At 38.5% G+C, this 20,315-nt stretch overlaps 1 protein-coding gene across 1 annotated transcript in view; it reads left to right on the top strand.

Moving 5' to 3' along the window:
* Positions 1-15,226, top strand: part of POLI (DNA polymerase iota) — a 29,836-nt gene extending 14,610 nt beyond the window's left edge. The window contains 4 exon segments of the mRNA XM_070452503.1: positions 2,190-2,320; positions 7,469-7,674; positions 14,170-14,954; positions 14,956-15,226. Of these exon segments, the coding sequence (XP_070308604.1) occupies positions 2,190-2,320; positions 7,469-7,674; positions 14,170-14,954; positions 14,956-14,980 (1,147 nt within the window). The 3' untranslated portion in view covers positions 14,981-15,226.
* Positions 15,227-20,315: the final 5,089 nt, after the last annotated feature.

The raw sequence follows: 20,315 nt of genomic DNA, 5'->3' as shown, positions 1-20,315 counted from the left end.
GAGCATATGATTATTAATACTATAGGTATGTAAGAGGTATAAAATCATACATTGTTTAATCCTTTCTCTAGGCACTGGCCTTAAGATTGCTTAGAGTATAACCCTTTTTTTGTATGTCTTAATTAGTTATAGGAGCCAAATCACACTCTTGGAATTGCATATTAACTTAACAGAACAAGTTTAATTGGAAGATGTTTAAACTAGTAACATGTTTATAGGAACCAGTTGAGATATTTTATTATCTTAATAAAACAGCAGTCAAGTTTTGTGATTAAGCAATAAAAAAAATGCTTACTACAAAAATCTAAATATTCTAATTCAAAATCAATTTGATTATGCTTAATACTGTTTGTATTTTATCTTTGTGATCTTTTAGTGCATTGACATACATATAAGGTAAATGTTATTTTTTGATGACATTTATTTTCTGTTAGTGATTAGATTTTCTATTTTTTAAGCGAATTTTCCATGGCATTAAAACTTTTCAACACCAAAACCAAGATCATTTGGATGGATCACTTTTAAGATTCGTGGACGAGTGCTTACTTTCCTAAATATAAATATCGTTGATCTTTCACATTATTGCTCTAATATGCTTTATCTTTCACATTATTGCTCTAATATGCCATATAATGGTGATATTACTGACTCCCTTGGATATATTTGAGAAGTGCTTTTTGACAGAAATAATTTCATTAAATATTTGTTTTCTTTTTGTAGTCTTACTTTTTAATGTGTAAAAAATTTGTCATTTTTCATATATTTGCTTCTGTCAGTAAATGATTCTCAGTTTCTTAAATTTCCTGCTGATTTTAATGTTATTTTAGTTATGATTTGGATTTGAATAATAAAATGGCTTGTTATAATTGTATCTTATTTCTGCTTTTTCCCTGATAGCACTCAATTCTGTGTGAGGCCTGAGATCCTTACATTTAAAACTTCAAGATAAATTAAAATTTAAAATTTATTTTTATTATATTATTATTTATTATACATAATATATAGTATATTATATAGAGTATTATATATATTATATAGAATATATGATATGTTAAACATATATCATGTATGATATATGATTACATATATAATATATATAATAAATATAAAACAAAATAAGATATATAACTATAATATAATATACATTCATAATTATATTATGAATATTATGTATTATGTTGTATATTATATATTATTATACATTGTATATTATATAGAACTGTATAAATAATATATAAATATATACATTAAGTATATAAATATTGTGTGTATATTTTATATGTATATATTATACATAAATATATATTATATATTTATATATTTAATATATAATATATTTATATTTATATTTTTATACATTATACATTTATATATTTTATTATATATATATTTTATATTTTTATATATTGTGTATTTAATATATATATAATTATATATATGTAACTATGTATGTATATGTACATTATACATATATGTACATTATATATGTACACATATATACACATACATGTATATAATATATAATTATACATAATCACATATATATACATATATGTAATTATGTATGTATATGTACATTATATACATGTACATTATATATGTGCATATATGTAATATATAAATTATGTAAATGTAATATAATTAAATAATTATATAATATATATGATATATGATATATATTAGATATGATATAATATACTATATATTATACAATAATATAATTAATATATATTATATATACCATCAAAAATCATTATTATATATAATATATTAATAATTATATATTATACATACGTTAAGATAATGTTATAATTTAATTATATAATGTATAATTATCAATATGTTTATATATTATATATAATATTTAAAATATATTTGTATATTGTATATTAATATCAAGTAATGTTTATTACTATATTTATATTTATAATATATATAATCATAATAAATATAATAATTATGATAGTTGTTAATTATTATTAATTTTAAATTTCATAATAAATTATGAAGACTTTATGAAGTTTACTTGAGCTGTTCAGGCACCTTTATTGCCTACTGCCTGATTATCAACTGTGTTTATAATTGTTGCAGTTACTCAGTCTGGCACTTTTAAGTAAATGAGGTATAGTCGATCATCAAAAAGAAAAGAAAACTTTTTCTAATTCCTTGTCTCCTCTTTCTATTTTTAGAGTCTGCCAAGATGGAAGGAAGCCGCATACAATCAGATTAATAATCCGTCGGTATTCATCTGAGAAGCACTATAACCGTGAGAGTCGTCAGTGCCCAATTCCGTCCCACATAATTCAGAAGTTAGGGGCAGGTGATGGATTACTTTCTGATCATTTAATTGGCAGGTTGAACTCTTAAAAAAACAAACTTTGAGTTAGAAATATGATCCAAAAATGGGTAATACTCACATGAAGTTAGTGAGCTATTAAGTACTTTATTTTCTATAAGAAATTTTCATTAGAAAACTTGTGTTATTTCAGTAGATATTAAAAGTAAATACCCTATTGAGAATGCTTCCCAACTCCAAAGAAAACAAAACTATGAAAATTAATTATATGGCATTAGATAATTTCTTTATGAGCATTTAGATTGTTTCCATTTTTCACCTGTTCTAAAAAATGGGGTGAACATTTGAGTGCAAGTCTTCAGGCAGATATATGCTTTTGTTCATCTTAGGTAGATTACAAAGAATGGAATTTCTGGGTTGTATGGTAGTTGAACTCTAAGAAACTGCCACATTTTTTCCCAAAGTGAGTATAACAAGGTAGATATTCAGCAACAGAGTACAGAGGCTTTCAGGTTTTTCATATTCTCATTTATGTTTTGATACTATCATTTTCTTGACTCATTCTCATAACTATGTAGTGGTCTTTCATTATTTTTTCTTCTTTTATGGGTATTACTTTTGATATATCTAAAAATTCTTTGCCTAATGCAAAGATTATAAATATTTCCTACGCTTTTTTTTCAGAAATTTTATACTTTGAAGATTTATATTTAAATCCACTTTGAATTAATTTTTATGTGTTGTGTAAAGTAAGAGTTTTAGTTTATTCTTTTGCATGTGAGTATCCACTAGTTCCATAGAATTTGTCAACAGACTGTTCTTTCCCCATTAAATTGCCATGTCATCTTTGTCAAAAACTAGCTGACCATAAATGTAAGGCTTTCTTTTTTGCCTTTCTTTTCCCATTGATCTGTATACTTATGCTTATTCCAGTTCCACCCTGTCTTGATACTTTGTTGTAAGTTCTGAAATTAGGTAATGTAAGTTCTCTAGCTTTGTTCTTTTATGAAGTTGATTTGGCTATTCATGGTCCTCGGCTTTGTTTGTGGAAAGATTTTTTTTTTTTTTTTTTTTTTAATTTTTATTAGTTGGAGGCTAATTACTTTACATCATTACAGTAGTTTTTGTTATACATTGATATGAATTAGCCATGGAGAAAGATTTTTTTTTTAAAGGAATTTTATTTCTCTGTTATGAGTTTTTTCTGATTTTCTATTCATTTTGAGTCAGTTTTGGTAATCTGTATCTTCTCAGAATGTATGCATTTCATCCAGGTTGTGTAACTTAGTATCATGAATTGTTAATATTCCCTTGTAATTCTCATTTTTATAGGGTCTACAGTGATAGCCTCTCTTTCATTCTTGATTTTGATAATTTCTTTTTTTTTTTCCCTTTGTTATTCCAGTAAGGTTTATCAGTTTTGTTCATCTTTTCAAAGATTCAACTTTTGGTGTCATTAATTTCTCAGTTTTCTTTCTGCTTTGTATTTCGTTTATTTCTACTTTGATCTTTGTTATTCTTTCTGCTTGCTTTAGGTTTAATTTGCCTTTTCCTCCTGGGTTCTTAAGATGGCAGCTTACTTTATTTCTTTTATACTTACCTCTTTTCTAATAATTCAGGTTAAAAGTTACACATTTCCTTTTAAGCAGTGCTTTAGCTGTATTCCATAAGTTGTGTTGTGTTTCTTATTCATTAAGCTCAGAATAGTTTCTAATATCTGTTGTGATTTCAAACTTATTTAAAAATTGGCTGTTTAATTTACAAATATTTGATTATGTTTCAAATAACCTTTTGTTGTTGATTTCCAATCTGTCTTTATGTTGACCAGAGAAGATACTTTGAGTAATTTCAATCCTCTTATATTTATTGAGGCTTCTTTTGTGGCCTTGCCTCTGGTCTGTCCTGGAGCATGTTCTAGGATTTGCATTTGAAAAGAAGAGTTGAGCAACACTGTCATACCATTCTACTGAACTAAAATTTGTGGCCTCTTCCTCTAAAATAGCATTTTTTGAATGACAGTTTGTCTGGATATGTAATTTTTGATTGGTTTCTTTGCATACTTTGAGTATGGTATTCCACTGCTTTGTGTTCCATTATTTTTGATGAAGAGGCAGCTGTTTAATCAGCAGAGATTCCTGTCACTAGTTTCAATCAAGAGAGCATAACCACACAGAAATTTGAACAATGAAGGTTTCGACAATGGCTACACTGTGATGGGGAGTAACTACAAAGATATGAAGATACCCTTAAGAGGTACCCTGGGGCCAAGCAAAAGTGGCCAAGGAGGAGCAGACTTGGAAAGCGAGTCTTCCTCCCCTCCAGGAGAAGATGTGGTTGCGGAACCCTGGATGGTGGAGAAAGCCTGTGAGTTGCCTGGCCCAGAGCGGCTCCGTAGTTACTGGGCCAAGGGAAAGCACCCCCTGGCCCCCAGAGGAGCTGTGGCTGACTGGTGGGCACACAGGCGGCCGTGGGCGCTTGCTCCCTGGCAGAGCAGCGCGTGAGCTGGGGTTCGCAGGCGTCCGTGCTGGGAGGGCTTCTGTTGACAGTCCTCTAGGATGTGGGCAAGCTGAGATCAGTGGGATCTTCGTTTTTGTGCCAGCACAAGGGTGGAGGGCATGGTGCCTGCCTCGGAAGGGCTGGAGGAAACAGCCCACAGGGGCAGGGCAGGCCTGTGAGCTGGGTGTGTGGAAGGGCTGCGGGCGAGGCACAGGCCTGCTGTGTGCAGGGTCTGAGGTGGTGCCTCGGGAACACGGTCACTGGGCTCAACTGGGGCTGGGGCTGCTGAGGGGCCGAGCCTTCCACGCACATGTGGTGTGGCAGAGCGCTAGTAGGTATCTCCACATGTGTGTACTGCATGCAGGCCATGTTACACGAGCAAGGAAAAGTCAAGAACAGTGCACTGGAACAGGAAGAGAAGCCCCTTTTCTAATTTAATGATCCTCCAGTTCTCTACTGCAAAGCTTAAGAATTATGTTTAACATAAAAAAGAATTTCAGAGTCTACCCCATTATCACAGCAGGTACTAAGTGTGATTTGGAGTTGAGAGGCAGTAAATTGTTACCAGGCATAGTCATATCATTGTTCTCCTTTATGTGATGAGTGAGTCACTTACCTCTCGTTTTAGCAGTTTGACTGTATGTGTGTTAGTCCCTGTCGTGTCTGACTCTTCTTGACTCCATGGACTGAGTCTGCCAGACTTCTCTGCCCATGAAATTCTCCAGGCAAGAATACTGGAGTGGGTAGCCATTCGCTTCTCCAGTGTTTTTTTGTGTTTATCTTACTTGGGATTTATTGAGGTTCTTGATTCTGTAGACTAAATTTTTAAATGAAATTTGGGAAGTTAAGGGCTCTTATTTCTTCAAATATTCTTTCCTTTTTCTTTCTCTTCCTTCTGGGACTTGCATTGCACATATGCTTGACATTGTCCTATAGGTGTGTTAGCCGCAGGAGACAGGAATTCGATCCTTGGGTTGGGAAAATAGCTGGAAGAGGGTGTGGAAACCCACTCTAGTATTCTTGCCTGGCAAATTCCATGGACAGAGGAGCCTGGTGGGCTAAGTCCATGGGCTTGTAAAGAGTGGGACATGACTAAAGTAACTTAGTGTGCGTGCACGCACACTGATAGTCCAGTAGTTAAGGATTCACCTGCCTTTGCAGGGGGCATGGGCTCGACCCTTGGTCTGAGAGGATCCCACATGTCATGAGGCCACTAAGCCCCTGCGCCCCAACTTCTGCATACCTTAGAGCTGGCGCTCTGCAACAAGAGAAGCCATAGCAAGGAGAAGCCCAGACACCACCTCTCGAGAGTAGCCCCTGCTTACCACAGCTGGAGGACGCCCGATTGAAGCACCGAAGACCCAGTGCACCCGAAAATTTGAAAATGAAATTAAAAAATCATGAGAAAAGCAGTAGCAACTTTGAAGTCTTTGCTAAATCATACTTAAAGTCAGTTTCTATTGACTGGTCTTTCCCCCTGAGTATGAACCACGCTGCTGTTTTTTTGTATGTATTGTAATATTTTGTTGACTATTGGACATTTTAAAGAATGTAAAACTCTCAATTTGGATTTTTCCCCCTGTGGGCATTTTGTTTTTTTTTCCTTTTCTTTGTTTGTAACTTTTCTGGACTTAAGCTGCAAAATCTACCTCTCCTGTGATGTGTTGCCCTGATTTCTCTGCTTAGGTTCTTTTTGAAATTAAAATTAAAAACATTTATTTTGGCTTCCTAGGTGGTTACCCTGTTGTCTGCATAGATTGGTAGTTAGACAATAATTGGTCAAAAGATTGCTCAAATACAGCGGGCTGGAAGGCCTTGGTCTGTGAAGGGAGGTGTGCTGGGTGGGAGGGCACCTTGGAAATGGAGGCTCTCCGCAGCACCGCGGCGCCTCGTCCTCTGCTCCCGCCTCTTGCGTCTCCCCGCTGTGCTGGTTGCCATTCTCGACATAGACGCATGCAGAGCTGAGGCCTTCTCTGCGCTCAGTCGGCTGTGCTTCTCTCATTTCCAGATCTCCTGGTTAGATGTTATGTCTGGTCTACTGATCATTGACTCATCCCAACCACAGTGGCAGTCCCGGGCTCACGAGCCATGTGATTTTATTTGTTTCCTACCGTGTGCTCATTTTTCTGGCGTCACTGATGGTTGTGGGCTCTTGCCCTCTTCCTCAAATCAGGTCAGTCTCTGCTGGCAGCAAAGCTGCTGGCTTTGACAGCCAGCCTCATCCTGGCGAAACTACTATCCCAGCCGCCCTCTGTGAGTGGGGGATACAAACGACTCCAGCCAAGAAGGCTGCTGTCCCCATTTTCTTACCTAAGTTCTGGCAGTTTTTCATAAGTCAGTGCTTCTCAGTTTTTTCACCTTTGGTTCATTTCAGAATTTCAAAATGATTATTTTGACCATTTTGTTCAGTTTTAATTTTATGCGGAGATTTTTCAACCTCCACATTCTCCCACAACTAAAAGTTCAATATTTCAAATCCTCTGGAAAGTTCAACTCATTTGGCAGTTGGTGTTAATGTTGAGATGTCCCAGTTCAGTATATAATGTCAAGGTGTCCCAATGATACCTATTTAGGATTTTAATTTCTTAATCTAGGCAATACAAATTAGATTAAGCTCTTAACATTAATTTATAACATAGTATGTTTAGATATTGTCTTCTTGCACATTTTATTTAGGAAATTATGATGTGATGACCCCAATGGTTGATACCCTTATGAAACTTTTTCGAAATATGGTGAATGTGAAGATGCCATTTCATCTTACCCTATTAAGTGTGTGCTTCTGCAACCTCAAATCCCTAAATACTGCTAAGAAAGGGACTATTGATTATTATTTAACACCTTCATTATCAACAACTTCACACGCTGGAAAGCGCAGTTTTGTAAGTACACTGTTATTGGATTTGTATAGTTAAATTGCAAATATAAATTTGTGTTTAACTGATATAATTTAGAGAATTTTTGGGGATGAGATTTGAATGACTTACTTATATATATTAATAGTATCTTTCATATTATGGTTACTAGCCTTAAGTATATTGTACTGTGGTCTAAAAGTAAAACATAAGTGTCACTGGATAAAAGAGAAAACCTTGATAGAGGTACTCTGTTTTGGAACTGTTAAAACATTTTTTAACAGTATATAGGAATATGATGGTGAGCACATATGAAAATACTTTCAAATACTAGAAATTGAATCTTGTTGTCAGTTTATACAGAAGCTACCAGCAGCTCCCCCACACCAAAGTTTTGTTCAAGTATTTAAATTTTTTTGGTTTTGAAATTATATTGAATTCTGGTAGCAATATTGATAGAGTATGAATACTCACTTTATAATTGTAGAAATTAAGAGTATGGTAATAGAGAGGTGCGGGGAGCCAGCCTGACTGCTCAGGCTCCTTCTTGGCTCTGAGAGAGATCAAGAGGTCCCTCTCTGTCCCGCCACCCCTGATTTATTAAAGCACAGGTTGGCCTTTCTCACCTCCATCAAGGAAATTGCTGTAGCGATCTTTCACCTGTTCACCTGTTGCTGATAAACTCGTCATGATTGAAGCCTGTTTTCTATCCAGTTAATGTTCTATTGATTTCAGTTGGGTGCTAGGGTGATGCTTTACTGATCTTAAGTGGAGGAATTTAAAACACCTGTGCCTGTAGCTCTGCACATATGCAAACCTTTGATCTATTAGCAACTCCTGTTAGCATATATATAGGTGTGGTATTCTTCAATAAAGTTGGCAGAGTCAGACGCAAGCAGACTCTGTCCCTCTCAACCCCATTCTTTTCTAGTCTTTTCTTTCCTAGTCCTTTCTTTTATTTCTCAGGTATTTCGGCGATTGCGCCCGTGACCGGTTCGTTTGCCGGCAGGCTCCGGCAAGTGGCGCCCGAACAGGGACATGAGCGGATCCCGGACTACAGCCACCCAAAAACAAGTAATCCCGCGGGCAGCGTTTAAAGTTGCAGGTATTGTGGGTGGAGAGGGTATAGTTGAGAGTAAATATCATGGGTCAAAGTAGTAGTAAACAGTTCTTTGTTTCTACGTTAAAAATGATGTTAACTGCTCTAAAGTTTATAACTCCTAAAAATCTGCAACCTACCTCCGGGACAGTTGAACATATTTGCAATTTCCCGGAAGACCCAAAATCTAGTAAAAAGGAGGCTGTTGCTTTAACATCTGACTCAGAGTCTGAACTCTCTCATGAGGATCAAGGAGAACTAGATGAGTACAATAGAGAGAATTGGGATGCTTTTACTGTTACAAAAGGGAAGGACAAAGCATCCCCCTTTTTGGAACTTAAAGAAATGTTAACATCTATATCACAGAGAGTGGAGCAATTAGAGTTACTGTTTCCTTCGGGTCCCAAGCCGCAGCACTTCAATACACCGTCTGTTGTGGCAGGATTGGATCCCATTCCAATTCCTCCTATGCCTCCTCCTTTGGTTGAGGCTCCCTTAATACCTACAGCTCCTGTATATTCTCCTTTGAAATTTGAAAAACCCGTCCTTTCCCCACTTCAAATGGCTGTTAAACATGCTAGAGACCAAGGAGAAAGCCTTGAGGGATATTCCATGATTTTTCCAGTTTTTGAAGACGCTAACCGCTGCAGGCATTATGAGCCTGTTCCATTTAAACAGTTAAAGGAGCTTAAGCAGGCTTGTGCCCAGTATGGACCCACGGCACCTTTTACATTAGCTATAATTGAGAGCCTCGGAGCCCAATATCTGCCACCCAACGATTGGAAAGCTATTACACGCGCCTGCCTTTCTGGAGGCGATTATTTGCTCTGGCGCTCCGAGTATGGAGAAGTTTGTGGTCTTATTGAAGATCGTAATCGCCGTAATGGGTTACAAATTAATTTTGACATGCTAATGGGAGAAGGAGTCTTTAGGGCTCTTGATGCACAACTAAATTATCCAGAACAAGCTTACCTTCAGATTAGTGAAGCTGCATTAAAAGCCTGGAAGAAACTTCCCGTTTCTAATAGAAAGACTGAAGATCTTTCGAAAATTCGGCAAGGGCCTGACGAGCCTTATCAGGATTTTGTTGCTCGTCTATTAGATGCAATATCTAAGATTATAGGAGATGAAGAGGCAGGTCTTATTTTAACAAAACAGATGGCCTATGAGAATGCAAATGCTGCGTGCCAAGCCGCTCTGCGACCTTACAGGAAAAAGGGAAATTTAACAGATTATGTTAGAATTTGTGCTGATATTGGCCCTTCTTACCTTCAAGGGCTTTCTATGGCCGCAGCTATTCAAGGAAAGTCTATTAAAGAGGTTTTGTACCAACAAGCAAGGAATAAGGGAAATATAAAAAGAAGCGGGCCACCAGGTAGCTGTTTTTCATGTGGACAAATGGGACATCGTATGGCTCAATGCCCAAAAAGGAACAATAACCCTGATTCGGCAAAAAATCCTAATGTCTGCCCTAGATGTAAAAAGGGAAAACATTGGGCCAGAGACTGTCGTTCTAAGACTGACATAGAAGGTAAACCTCTGCCTCCTGTCTCGGGAAACTGGGTGAGGGGCCAGCCCCAGGCCCCGAAACAGTGTTATGGGGCACTCAAAGCCGAGTCACAACCAAACCTGATCGACTTGGTATCGAAAACCTCTACCGAGCCACCCCAGGCAGCGCAGGATTGGACTTGTGTGCCGCCGCCCACACAGTATTAACCCCAGATATGGGGATGCAAGCCATTCCTACAGGGGTATTTGGACCACTACCAAAAGGAACAGTTGGATTAATCATTGGCAGGAGCAGTTGGACCATGAAGGGATTGTCCATTTCCCCTGGCGTGATTGATGCCGACTATACTGGGGAAATTAAAATTATGGCTTGTGCCCCCCTTAACATTATTAGTATACCTATTGATCAAAGAATTGCCCAATTAATTTTATTACCCCTTCATGTGGAAGGAAAGATTGCCTCACAGAGAGAAAGGAAGGCTGGTGGTTTTGGTTCCTCTGATGTTTATTGGGTTCAATCTATTTCGGCTCAAAGACCAAAATTAGAGCTCATTATTGAAGGAAAAAGATTCTCTGGAATTTTGGACACTGGTGCAGATGTGTCAGTTATAGCTGAGGAACATTGGCCACAGCATTGGCCGAAGCAAGAAGCTTGTTCTACTCTGAGGGGCATAGGTCAATCTCAAAACCCACAACAGAGTAGCGGCCTCCTTCACTGGAATGATTTAGAAGGACACGAGGGCGATTTCCAACCTTTTATTCTGCCTCATCTCCCTGTTAATCTTTGGGGAAGAGATGTTATGCAACAAATGGGTGTATATATGTTTGCTCCAAATCAAGTCATCTCAGATATGATGATGAATCAAGGTCTGCTTCCACAGCAGGGACTAGGAAAGAGTAATCAAGGAATTACTTGCCCTATTGTATCCACTCCTCGCCCCACCAGAGCAAGCCTAGGGTGTTTTTGACGGGGACCTCTGATTTTCCTGTAACTCATGCAGATCCTATCAGTTGGAAGACTGATGAGCCTGTTTGGGTTGATCAGTGGCCCCTAACCAAAGAAAAAATTTCAGCAGCTGAACAATTGGTGCAGGAACAATTGAGCTTAGGACATATTGAGCCTTCCAATTCCCCTTGGAATTCACCAATATTTGTTATAAAGAAGAAATCTGGAAAATGGAGGTTGTTACAAGACCTTTGCAAAGTTAATGAAACTATGGTGGTTATGGGACCACTCCAGGCCAACTTGCCCTCACCTGCTGGGATACCACGTGCAACCTATAAAATAATTAAGATTGTTTTTCTGCTTTTGTGGTTAATAATACTTCTTTTTCCTGGCAGACTGGATATACCTTCGCTCAAGAAGTCGAACTTTCAGTGGTTCACAAAGTCTGTTTTCAATATCTCTTACAGCCTTTTAATTTGTTAAATCTTGTTCTGTTTGTCCTGAATTTCTTCCAGTCCCTCATCTAGGTGTCAACACTCATGGACTCTTACCTAATCACCTTTGGCAGATGGATGTATGGAAAGACCCATTAGACAATTCATGGCATGATCCGGATCCAGTATTAATTTGGGGGAGGGGTTATGTATGTGTTTTTCCACAGGATGCCAAAACACCGCACTGGCTCCTGGAAAGGCTGGTACGCCAGACGGAGAAGATCACTGAACCAGCAAATGAGTCGGCTATCTCTACAGCAGAGAAATGCATTCCCGACAGCTCAGCAGATGCATGAGTTCATCTTACAAGCAAGAAGGATGACCGTTGACGCTGCTCAACCCCAATCTGCTCTGGCCTATATTGTTCTTACATTAGCATGTGCAGTAATTAATCAAGCTTTCCCCCAGTGCTCCTGATCGATTTGAAGGTGATTATTATCAAGTTTGGGATGAATATTTCTGGATGACCCCTGAAAAAGGACAGCTACTGACCCCTGCTGACATTTGCTGGGAGCAAAAGACTCATATACCAACATTTGAAGGCTGAACACTCCCAGGAAATCCTGATGAAACATATGGGACTGTTACTTTCCTACAAATGTAAAATTGTGATAGATGTGATGTTTGATACTAATAAGTCCTTTGTGTGGCCTGAGTCAGACTGGAACAATAGTCCTAGTATAAGATGCGTAGCCCCAAATAACACTTGATGGATTTGTGAATACAACCTTTGGTTCTTGCATTTGTCAATGCCTATCTGAAATGAGATATAAAAGATTGTTGATGTTTTCCCATTTGCAAACGCAGCCATTTCCTTTGAGGGAGATATAAAGGCCATTAGTCAAAAGAAAAGGGGGAGATGCGGGGAGCCAGCCTGACTGCTCAGGCTCCTTCTTGGCTCTGAGAGAGATCAAGAGGTCCCTCTCTGTCCCGCCACCCCTGATTTATTAAAGCACAGGTTGGCCTTTCTCACCTCCATCAAGGAAATTGCTGTAGCGATCTTTCACCTGTTCACCTGTTGCTGATAAACTCGTCATGATTGAAGCCTGTTTTCTATCCAGTTAATGTTCTATTGATTTCAGTTGGGTGCTAGGGTGATGCTTTACTGATCTTAAGTGGAGGAATTTAAAACACCTGTGCCTGTAGCTCTGCACATATGCAAACCTTTGATCTATTAGCAACTCCTGTTAGCATATATATAGGTGTGGTATTCTTCAATAAAGTTGGCAGAGTCAGACGCAAGCAGACTCTGTCCCTCTCAACCCCATTCTTTTCTAGTCTTTTCTTTCCTAGTCCTTTCTTTTATTTCTCAGGTATTTCGGCGATTGCGCCCGTGACCGGTTCGTTTGCCGGCAGGCTCCGGCAGAGAGGCAAAGGTCAGTCATAATTTCAAATGATTAAAGAAAATGCTATGATGGCCATTCTGTAAACTTCTGTTTACCAAATATGGGATGCTTTAAAAAATAATCTTTTACTAAATTATTTATGCCTACAGTTAACTCTTAATTTAAATGTTTTTGTTATTTTCTTTATTGTTATTGTTGGTATAATTTTAGTAATATTTTCAATTACTTTTAAGCCTATAGTGAGAACAGGATAGTTTTATGGAAATACTGAATTAATGCCATTTTCAAAGTACTTTTTTTCAGTGACCCTTTTTATTAACTGAAATTTTAAAAGATGTTTACTTTTTAAAATTAGTCTGTAGAATGAGGATTAAAGGTCTTTAATTCACTGTAGAATTAGAGGGGTAAAAATAAGTGGAAGTACCTTGTTCATGTCTGGCACACAATAGGTGCTCAATAAATACAGTGGCCCAAATCTCTTCTACTTTTATTTTTTTGAAATTACTGTTGTGTTGATGTTTCTTGAATTATATTTGACTATCTATACACTTTTTATGGTGCTTAAAACTAGAGGGAAAATTATGCACATTAAAATGGAAGGTGTTTTAAAATTTTTATTTCAGGTACATATAAAAGAGTGTTACATCTTATAAATGATATTGGATTTTTATCATAGAGATATTTTTTTTTCTGTTAAATGTTACACTTCAAAGTAGAGAATTTTAGAAAATCAGTCCTTGATGCTATCTGTGCACATACATGTTTTAGATTGAGTCATTGGTAGTCATCATTTGTATAGGCCACCATTCTCTTATCCTCACAATTGGAAGTTTGAATACATGATTGTTAAGGTCCTTTCCAGGTCTCCAGATACATACCTACCTTCTGGCTCAGTGCTGTCTAGGGAGGAAGCCCTCTTCCTGGAATAGTGAGCAAAGGTCCACACAGCAGTGTGACTAATTGTGGTGGATTAATCATTTCTAGTTGTTTGGAACTGTCCAGAAGGACTGAAGTTATGGAGTAGGATAGAAGCATATTGGTTCCATAATAGCTACAGTTATACTTCAGCAGCATGAATATTTAAAAGATATCAGATACCTAAATTACTCTGTTATCCTTACATTCTAGAAAATGAAAGACTGTCATATGGAGGATTTTTCTAAAGACAAGGAAACAAATCGGGATTTTCTACCAACTGGAAGGATGGAAAGTACAACTGGGGAGTCTCCACCAGATCCCACAAATTCTTCCAAAGAAAAAGACAATAATGAATTTCCCCTCTCCTCACTTCCTGAGGATATTGACCAAGAAGTCTTCAAGCAGCTTCCTGTAGATATTCAAGAAGAAATCCTTTCTGGGAAATCTCGAGAAAAAGTTCAAGGAAAAGGAAGTTTGAGTTGTCCATTACATGCTTCTCGAGGAGTATTATCTTTCTTTTCTAAGAAACAAAAGCAGGATAGTTCCTTAAATCCTAAAGATCATGTACCCAAAAGCACACAGGTCTCCTCTGTATCTCCCTGTGAACCAGGAACATCAGGCGGTAGCAGTTCCTCTTATGTGTCTAGCCAAAAGGATTATTCACATTATTTAGACAGTAGCTTAAAAGATGAACGAATGAGTCAAGGACCTAAAGAATGTCAAGGATTCCACTTTTCAAATACAAACCCTGCTGTATCTGTTTTCCATTCATTTCCAAATTTGCAGAGTGAGCAACTTTTCTCCAAAAACCGTACCACAGACAGCCATAAGCAACCAGTGCCAACAGTCTCTCATCATGAAGGACTTAAAGAAAATAGACAGCAAGAGTCTTCTGATGAGAAAATTACTTTTCCTTCTGACATTGATCCTGAAGTTTTCTATGAACTGCCGGAAGAGGTACAAAAAGAGCTGTTGGCTGATTGGAAGAGAACGGGGAGATTTCCACACTGTACATAAATGAGCATGCTCCACAAAAGGGAAAGACGGTTGTTCTCAGATTAGCAGTTTATTAAGCTCTTCTAAATTAAACACTAATACTTTCAATAATGTAGAAATGTAATATGAAATGTTCTAGATAAAGCAAACATGGGAAGAAATTCTGGCACAAAGCATAAAAATATAACAGAAATAATGTAAAATATTACCTTCCTCTCATTCCTAACATGTTTTATATTGCTTTTCAATAAAGAGAGTATCATGATCAGCATTAGTATATTTTCCATACATCATGGAAACATTGGGAGGAAGATATATATGATTGTGTATAAAAAATAGAGTAGCCAAATCATTGCTATGCTAGAGCAAAGAACAGGGCTTTTTCCTATGAAGTACAGAGTTGCTCAAGAAATTCACCGAGGGTGGGATGTTTCAAGAGAACAGCATTGAAACATGTATATTATCCAGGGTGAAACAGATCACCAGCCCAGGTTGGGTACATGAGACAAGTGCTCGGGCCTGGTGCACTGGGAAGACCCAGAGGGATCGGGTGGAGAGGGAGGTGGGAGGGGGGACTGGGATGGGGAATACATGTAAATCCATGGCTAATTCATTTCAATGTATGACAAAAACTACTGTAATGATGTAAAGTAATTAGCCTCCAACTAATAAAAATAAATGGAAAAAAAAAAAAAGAAATTCACCTCTTTTAGGAAATAGCCATAAAGAAATTCTATTGCCAGCTAAGCTGCTAAAAATGTATAGGTCTTGGTAATATGTACCATTTGGTAAATTGATTTTTAAAAGCACTGCATATTCAATTAATGCTCCTTAGTATACCTAGAACCTACCACAATGCCTGGCACCCAGAGGGTGCTCAGTAAACACTGAATGGATGAATTGTGTGGCACAGGCCCCATGAAGAATTGGGTGGTGGAATATATATGTTGTAAAGAACTGGAAGGAACTCTCCATACAAGTTGATTAAGGGAAGGATGACACCAGAAATTCAAAGTGATCTGTCTTTAGGACTGTCAGATAATAGAAGTCCACTTCCTCTGGCCCGTCTGTAAGGTTTAAAAAAAGCAAAGGATTGGATGTGTTAATCTCTACGATTTTGTAGATGGAGATTTAGAGATGAGATTAAGGCTGTCACACCCCAGCAGATACACACAGTGAGTACACTGATGGTATCCGCTGTTCCCCATTGTCCCAGTGCCTTCTAAGATTAAAAATCGGATATAAGATTGTGGACGTTTTATAATTTGCAAGGCATAGAGGATATTTCTAGAAGACTCCAAAGTATGGCTCAGCACTGGTTTGGAGCAGTTCTGTGATTATGTAGGTTAACATCATATCAGTGTTAATCTGCTGATTGAGATTTATTATAAGCATTTATTATCACACTTAGATTTATTATGAGCATCTCAGTATTATTCACTTTCAAATATAGGTAAGCATTCTAGATGTCACCAAGTTCCATTAGTCAAAGTATGCATTTGTAATTATTGCAAAGTAAATGTGCTAATCAATAGTTATGAAAGCTATATATTGGTGACAACAATTTTCAGTTATTGAGTAGGGAAAGATATTGACAGTTAATATGAATGTTGAGGTAGTGCAAATACTCGATAACTTTATGGTAAATATTCTGAGTCAACAAAAAATGTGTGGTTATTTTGTGGCATCGTTTTGTTAATAGGTAACTACTACAAAATTCAAGAAGTGGGGAGCTGTCACCAACCAACAAAGCCCTGAAAATGTGCCTTTGGCTTCAGTAGGGAGTTGAGAAAACTGTTAGCTGAGGCTGGAAGAATGATGCGGAAGTTTCTTTATTAAAAAGCTTTTACGAAACATTTGATAAAACAGCTGCGTATGGTACCTTGGGAAACATACCTAATGAAAGGTTACCTAATGAAAGGTTATCTCCAGGCAAAATGTCTAAAGCGCCACCTGGTGGCTTTCAGCTATATGGGTTAAAGTACTACATGCAAGAAAGAGTTGAGCTTTAGAGAGGAGATGGTTAGGTTGCAAGCAGAAATAGAAAGAGCCAGAACTCAAGTGGAAAACTTGCCCTCTTACTCTCCAGCTGCCCCGGTTAACAAGGTGGCAAAGTGAGGTGTGAGCATGGGTCGGACATCAAGATTAACGGTCTCACTTTCACACCTCTTGTATTCATGCTCCTTTACTGTGTGACTTTACAGTTTCACTAAAAGGCAGGTTTTATTTCCTTGCTTATGGATTTTGAGTCTAGCCAAGTGACATGCTTTGCCAATGGGATGTTAGGCTTGAAAAAGCACTTGAGGTTTTTTCCACTTCCTTCCTTGCTCCTTTGCCTTCATTGTGAGAACAGCTCCATCCCCACTGGAGGATGGAGACTCAGGAAGCAGAGTGACCTCACTCCAGTTGTTCCAGCCCAGGCCATCCTTTCTCGGATGACCCACAGCCAATGCGAGACATGGGATAAATAAAGTTAATTGTATGCCTCTGAGGCGTTGTGATTGTCTGTTATACATCATAATTGTTGCACTTGATACATGATAATCTACAGTAGTGTACAGAAGTCACCTTAATTTATGAAAAAGATAAAGTATGTGAAGAAAGCATTAGTGAAAAAATGGCATTGGAAAACAACTTATTTTATTCAATTAAGTCCCAAAACAACCTTCAAGTGGAGGATAAAGTTGAAAGCAACTTATTAAAATGATTTATTATAGACTGCCATTTTTTAAAAAGGATTTTTGATATTTGTCAAAGCTATAAACCCTAAACTCCCAGATTTTATGTCCAAAGAAGTAATATCATTATATGTGCCACTTGAACCTGTGTAGAGAAGGTGTACAATATAGTGTCTGCAGGTATCGTCCAGAAGCTGACAAAACAAATTATTTTTTCCTGCACCCTGTCAAACTTTAAAATGTAGATTTCTGAAAAATTTAAGCACATATGATGTATGTGTCTCAGGACTCCATAAATGGCGAGGTGTGACGCTGGAGTCAATGTACACAGTATGTTAGTAATTAGCGGTTTATTTTTTTTTTAAATATAAATAGAAGTTGTACTATTTTATTTCTGCACTCCAGTGGAACCCCACCCCCACCCCACAGGTGGGGAATACCACAGGTATTTTTCTACCACAGGTGCTGGAATACCTTTAAATACCAAGCATGGCCATGTGTTCCACTCTCGGCTAATGAGATGTGAGCATCTTTGACTGAATGAGGGGGTTTCCAAAAAACCGTGTAACAGGGTGAAATCAAATAAAATGTCTTTTTGCTTTTACCCCTCTTTGTTCTGCTTGAAACACTGGGACAGAAAGGAGCTGTCAGCAAAGCAGAATTGGTGTAAAGAGCCTCCCCTGTCTTAGTTATCATAGACTTCTGTATGAGAGCAGTAAGCTGCTCAACCGTGTGTTCTCTGAAAGTCCTTTATTTCTTTTTGCAGCCAAATATTTTCTTAATTGATATAATCATGTTGCACTGTTCTGGTTCATTAACATTACATGTCCAACATCATGGTTAGATAGGGTCCAAGCTATGAAGGTGCATAGGGAATAAGCATTTCTTTGATTCAATATAAACATTTTATTTTGGTAATTCCAGTAATGTCTGAGTATCTGAGATTATTAGAGTTGCATTATTAGATTATTTAAAAGATTTAAAAATCAGTTTAGAATTTAGATTATTTTTATTTTTCATATTATTTGGATGACAGTATTACCTTCAAACTTGTGTTATATGGGATTTTTGTTACTACAGATGACATCTTTCATAATACCTCTTCATAAGGCCTTTCTTAGAGCAAAACTTTTGATGATTAATTTATTACTTTTCCGTACATGAATCATACTTATGGTATCCAGTGTAAGAACTCTGCCTAGCTGTAGGTTGTGAAGATTTTTCTCCCAAGTTTTATAATTTAATGTTTTACATTTAAGCCCCTGCTCCATGTTAATTTTTGTATAAAGTGCAAGGTTAGGTCTTCGGATGTCAGCTACCCAACACCGTTTGCTGAAAGGTGGTTCTTCCTGCCCTGAGTTGCTTTCCCACCTTCGCTGACTATCAGATGGGGGTCTTCCAGGTGGCTCAGTGGTAAAGAATCCGCCTGCCAATGCAGGAGACGCAGGAGACACAGGTTGGATCCCTTGGAGGAGGAAATGACAACCGGCTATGGTATTTTTGCCTGAAAAATCTCATGGACAGAGGAAACAGGCTTCAGTCCCTGGGGTCACAAAGAGTTGGACACGACTGAGCATGCACACACAACCATCGAATGTGCTTTAATGTACTCCCGAGGATACATTAATGACATTTTCACCTCTTTTTACCCACTCTGGTCTTGCTTTCCGAAGGACTGTGGGCCCGATTGAACCTTCTGTCTCAGCAGGCAGTCTCCTAGTTGCGGTATCACGGAGGGCTGGTGGGAGCGTGCACTCAGCTTCCCGCCCGGCCCAGCTCTCACCGCTCTGCTGAACGGAGACTGACCGAGCCGTGAGGGGGCAGGAATGGGCCCTGATTTGCATTAATTGTTGCCTGCAATCGCAAATACAAGCTCAGCTCTGCACTTGGTCCGGAGGACACCAGGGCAGGAAGGAGACATGCAGTGCTGACCGTCCTCATGTCCCACATCTGGTTTCACCTTCCCGATGCCATCTAGGAGCGGAGGCCCAGATTCCCGCCGAGCCCTGCTGACTGCAGCTGGGGTGCACCGGTTTCCTTAAGTGATGCAGATGACCACAAATTTGGTGGCTTGGAGGAACAGAAATGTATTCTCCATTCTGGAGGCCGGAAGTCTGAAATCCAGGCATCCGCAGGGTCACGCTCAGGCTGAAGGCTCTAGGGGAGAGTCCTCGTTTCCCTCTCAGCCTCTGGCAGCTCCGGGGGTCCCTCGGCTTGAGGTCGCAGCACATCATCCCTGCCCGTCTTCACACGGCCACCTCTTCTCCACACGGCTCTCCCACGTGCATTTCCTCCGGCGCACTTGGGGTTGGATGGAGAGCCCACCCAGATGATCCAGGGTGACCTCATTCTGAGGTTCTTAATTACATCTGCCGAGATCCTTCTTCCAAATAAGGTCACAGGGCTCCAGGGATTTGACAAGGACATACCTTCTGGGGTCACCACTCAACTCACCACAGACGGGAGGCCATCACAGATGGGTGGGGCGGGCGGCTCGGCATTTTCTGGGCTGCGGTGACGCCGGAGACTGACTGGTGAAAAGTCAGTGTCTCGAATATACATATGGTAATAAGGGAACCCAGAGAACTCTCTGCTAGGACATCCCTCAGGCCCCCAGGTCCTTGACTAGTTTGCCGCCTTCGTTCCGGATAAGCTGGAGTCTTCCTATGCTTGCCTGGTGAG

The sequence above is a fragment of the Odocoileus virginianus genome, chromosome 22 (genome assembly GCF_023699985.2).
Source record: "Odocoileus virginianus isolate 20LAN1187 ecotype Illinois chromosome 22, Ovbor_1.2, whole genome shotgun sequence".
Taxonomy (NCBI): domain Eukaryota; kingdom Metazoa; phylum Chordata; class Mammalia; order Artiodactyla; family Cervidae; genus Odocoileus; species Odocoileus virginianus.
This window is presented reverse-complemented; position numbering and strand designations above follow the sequence as displayed.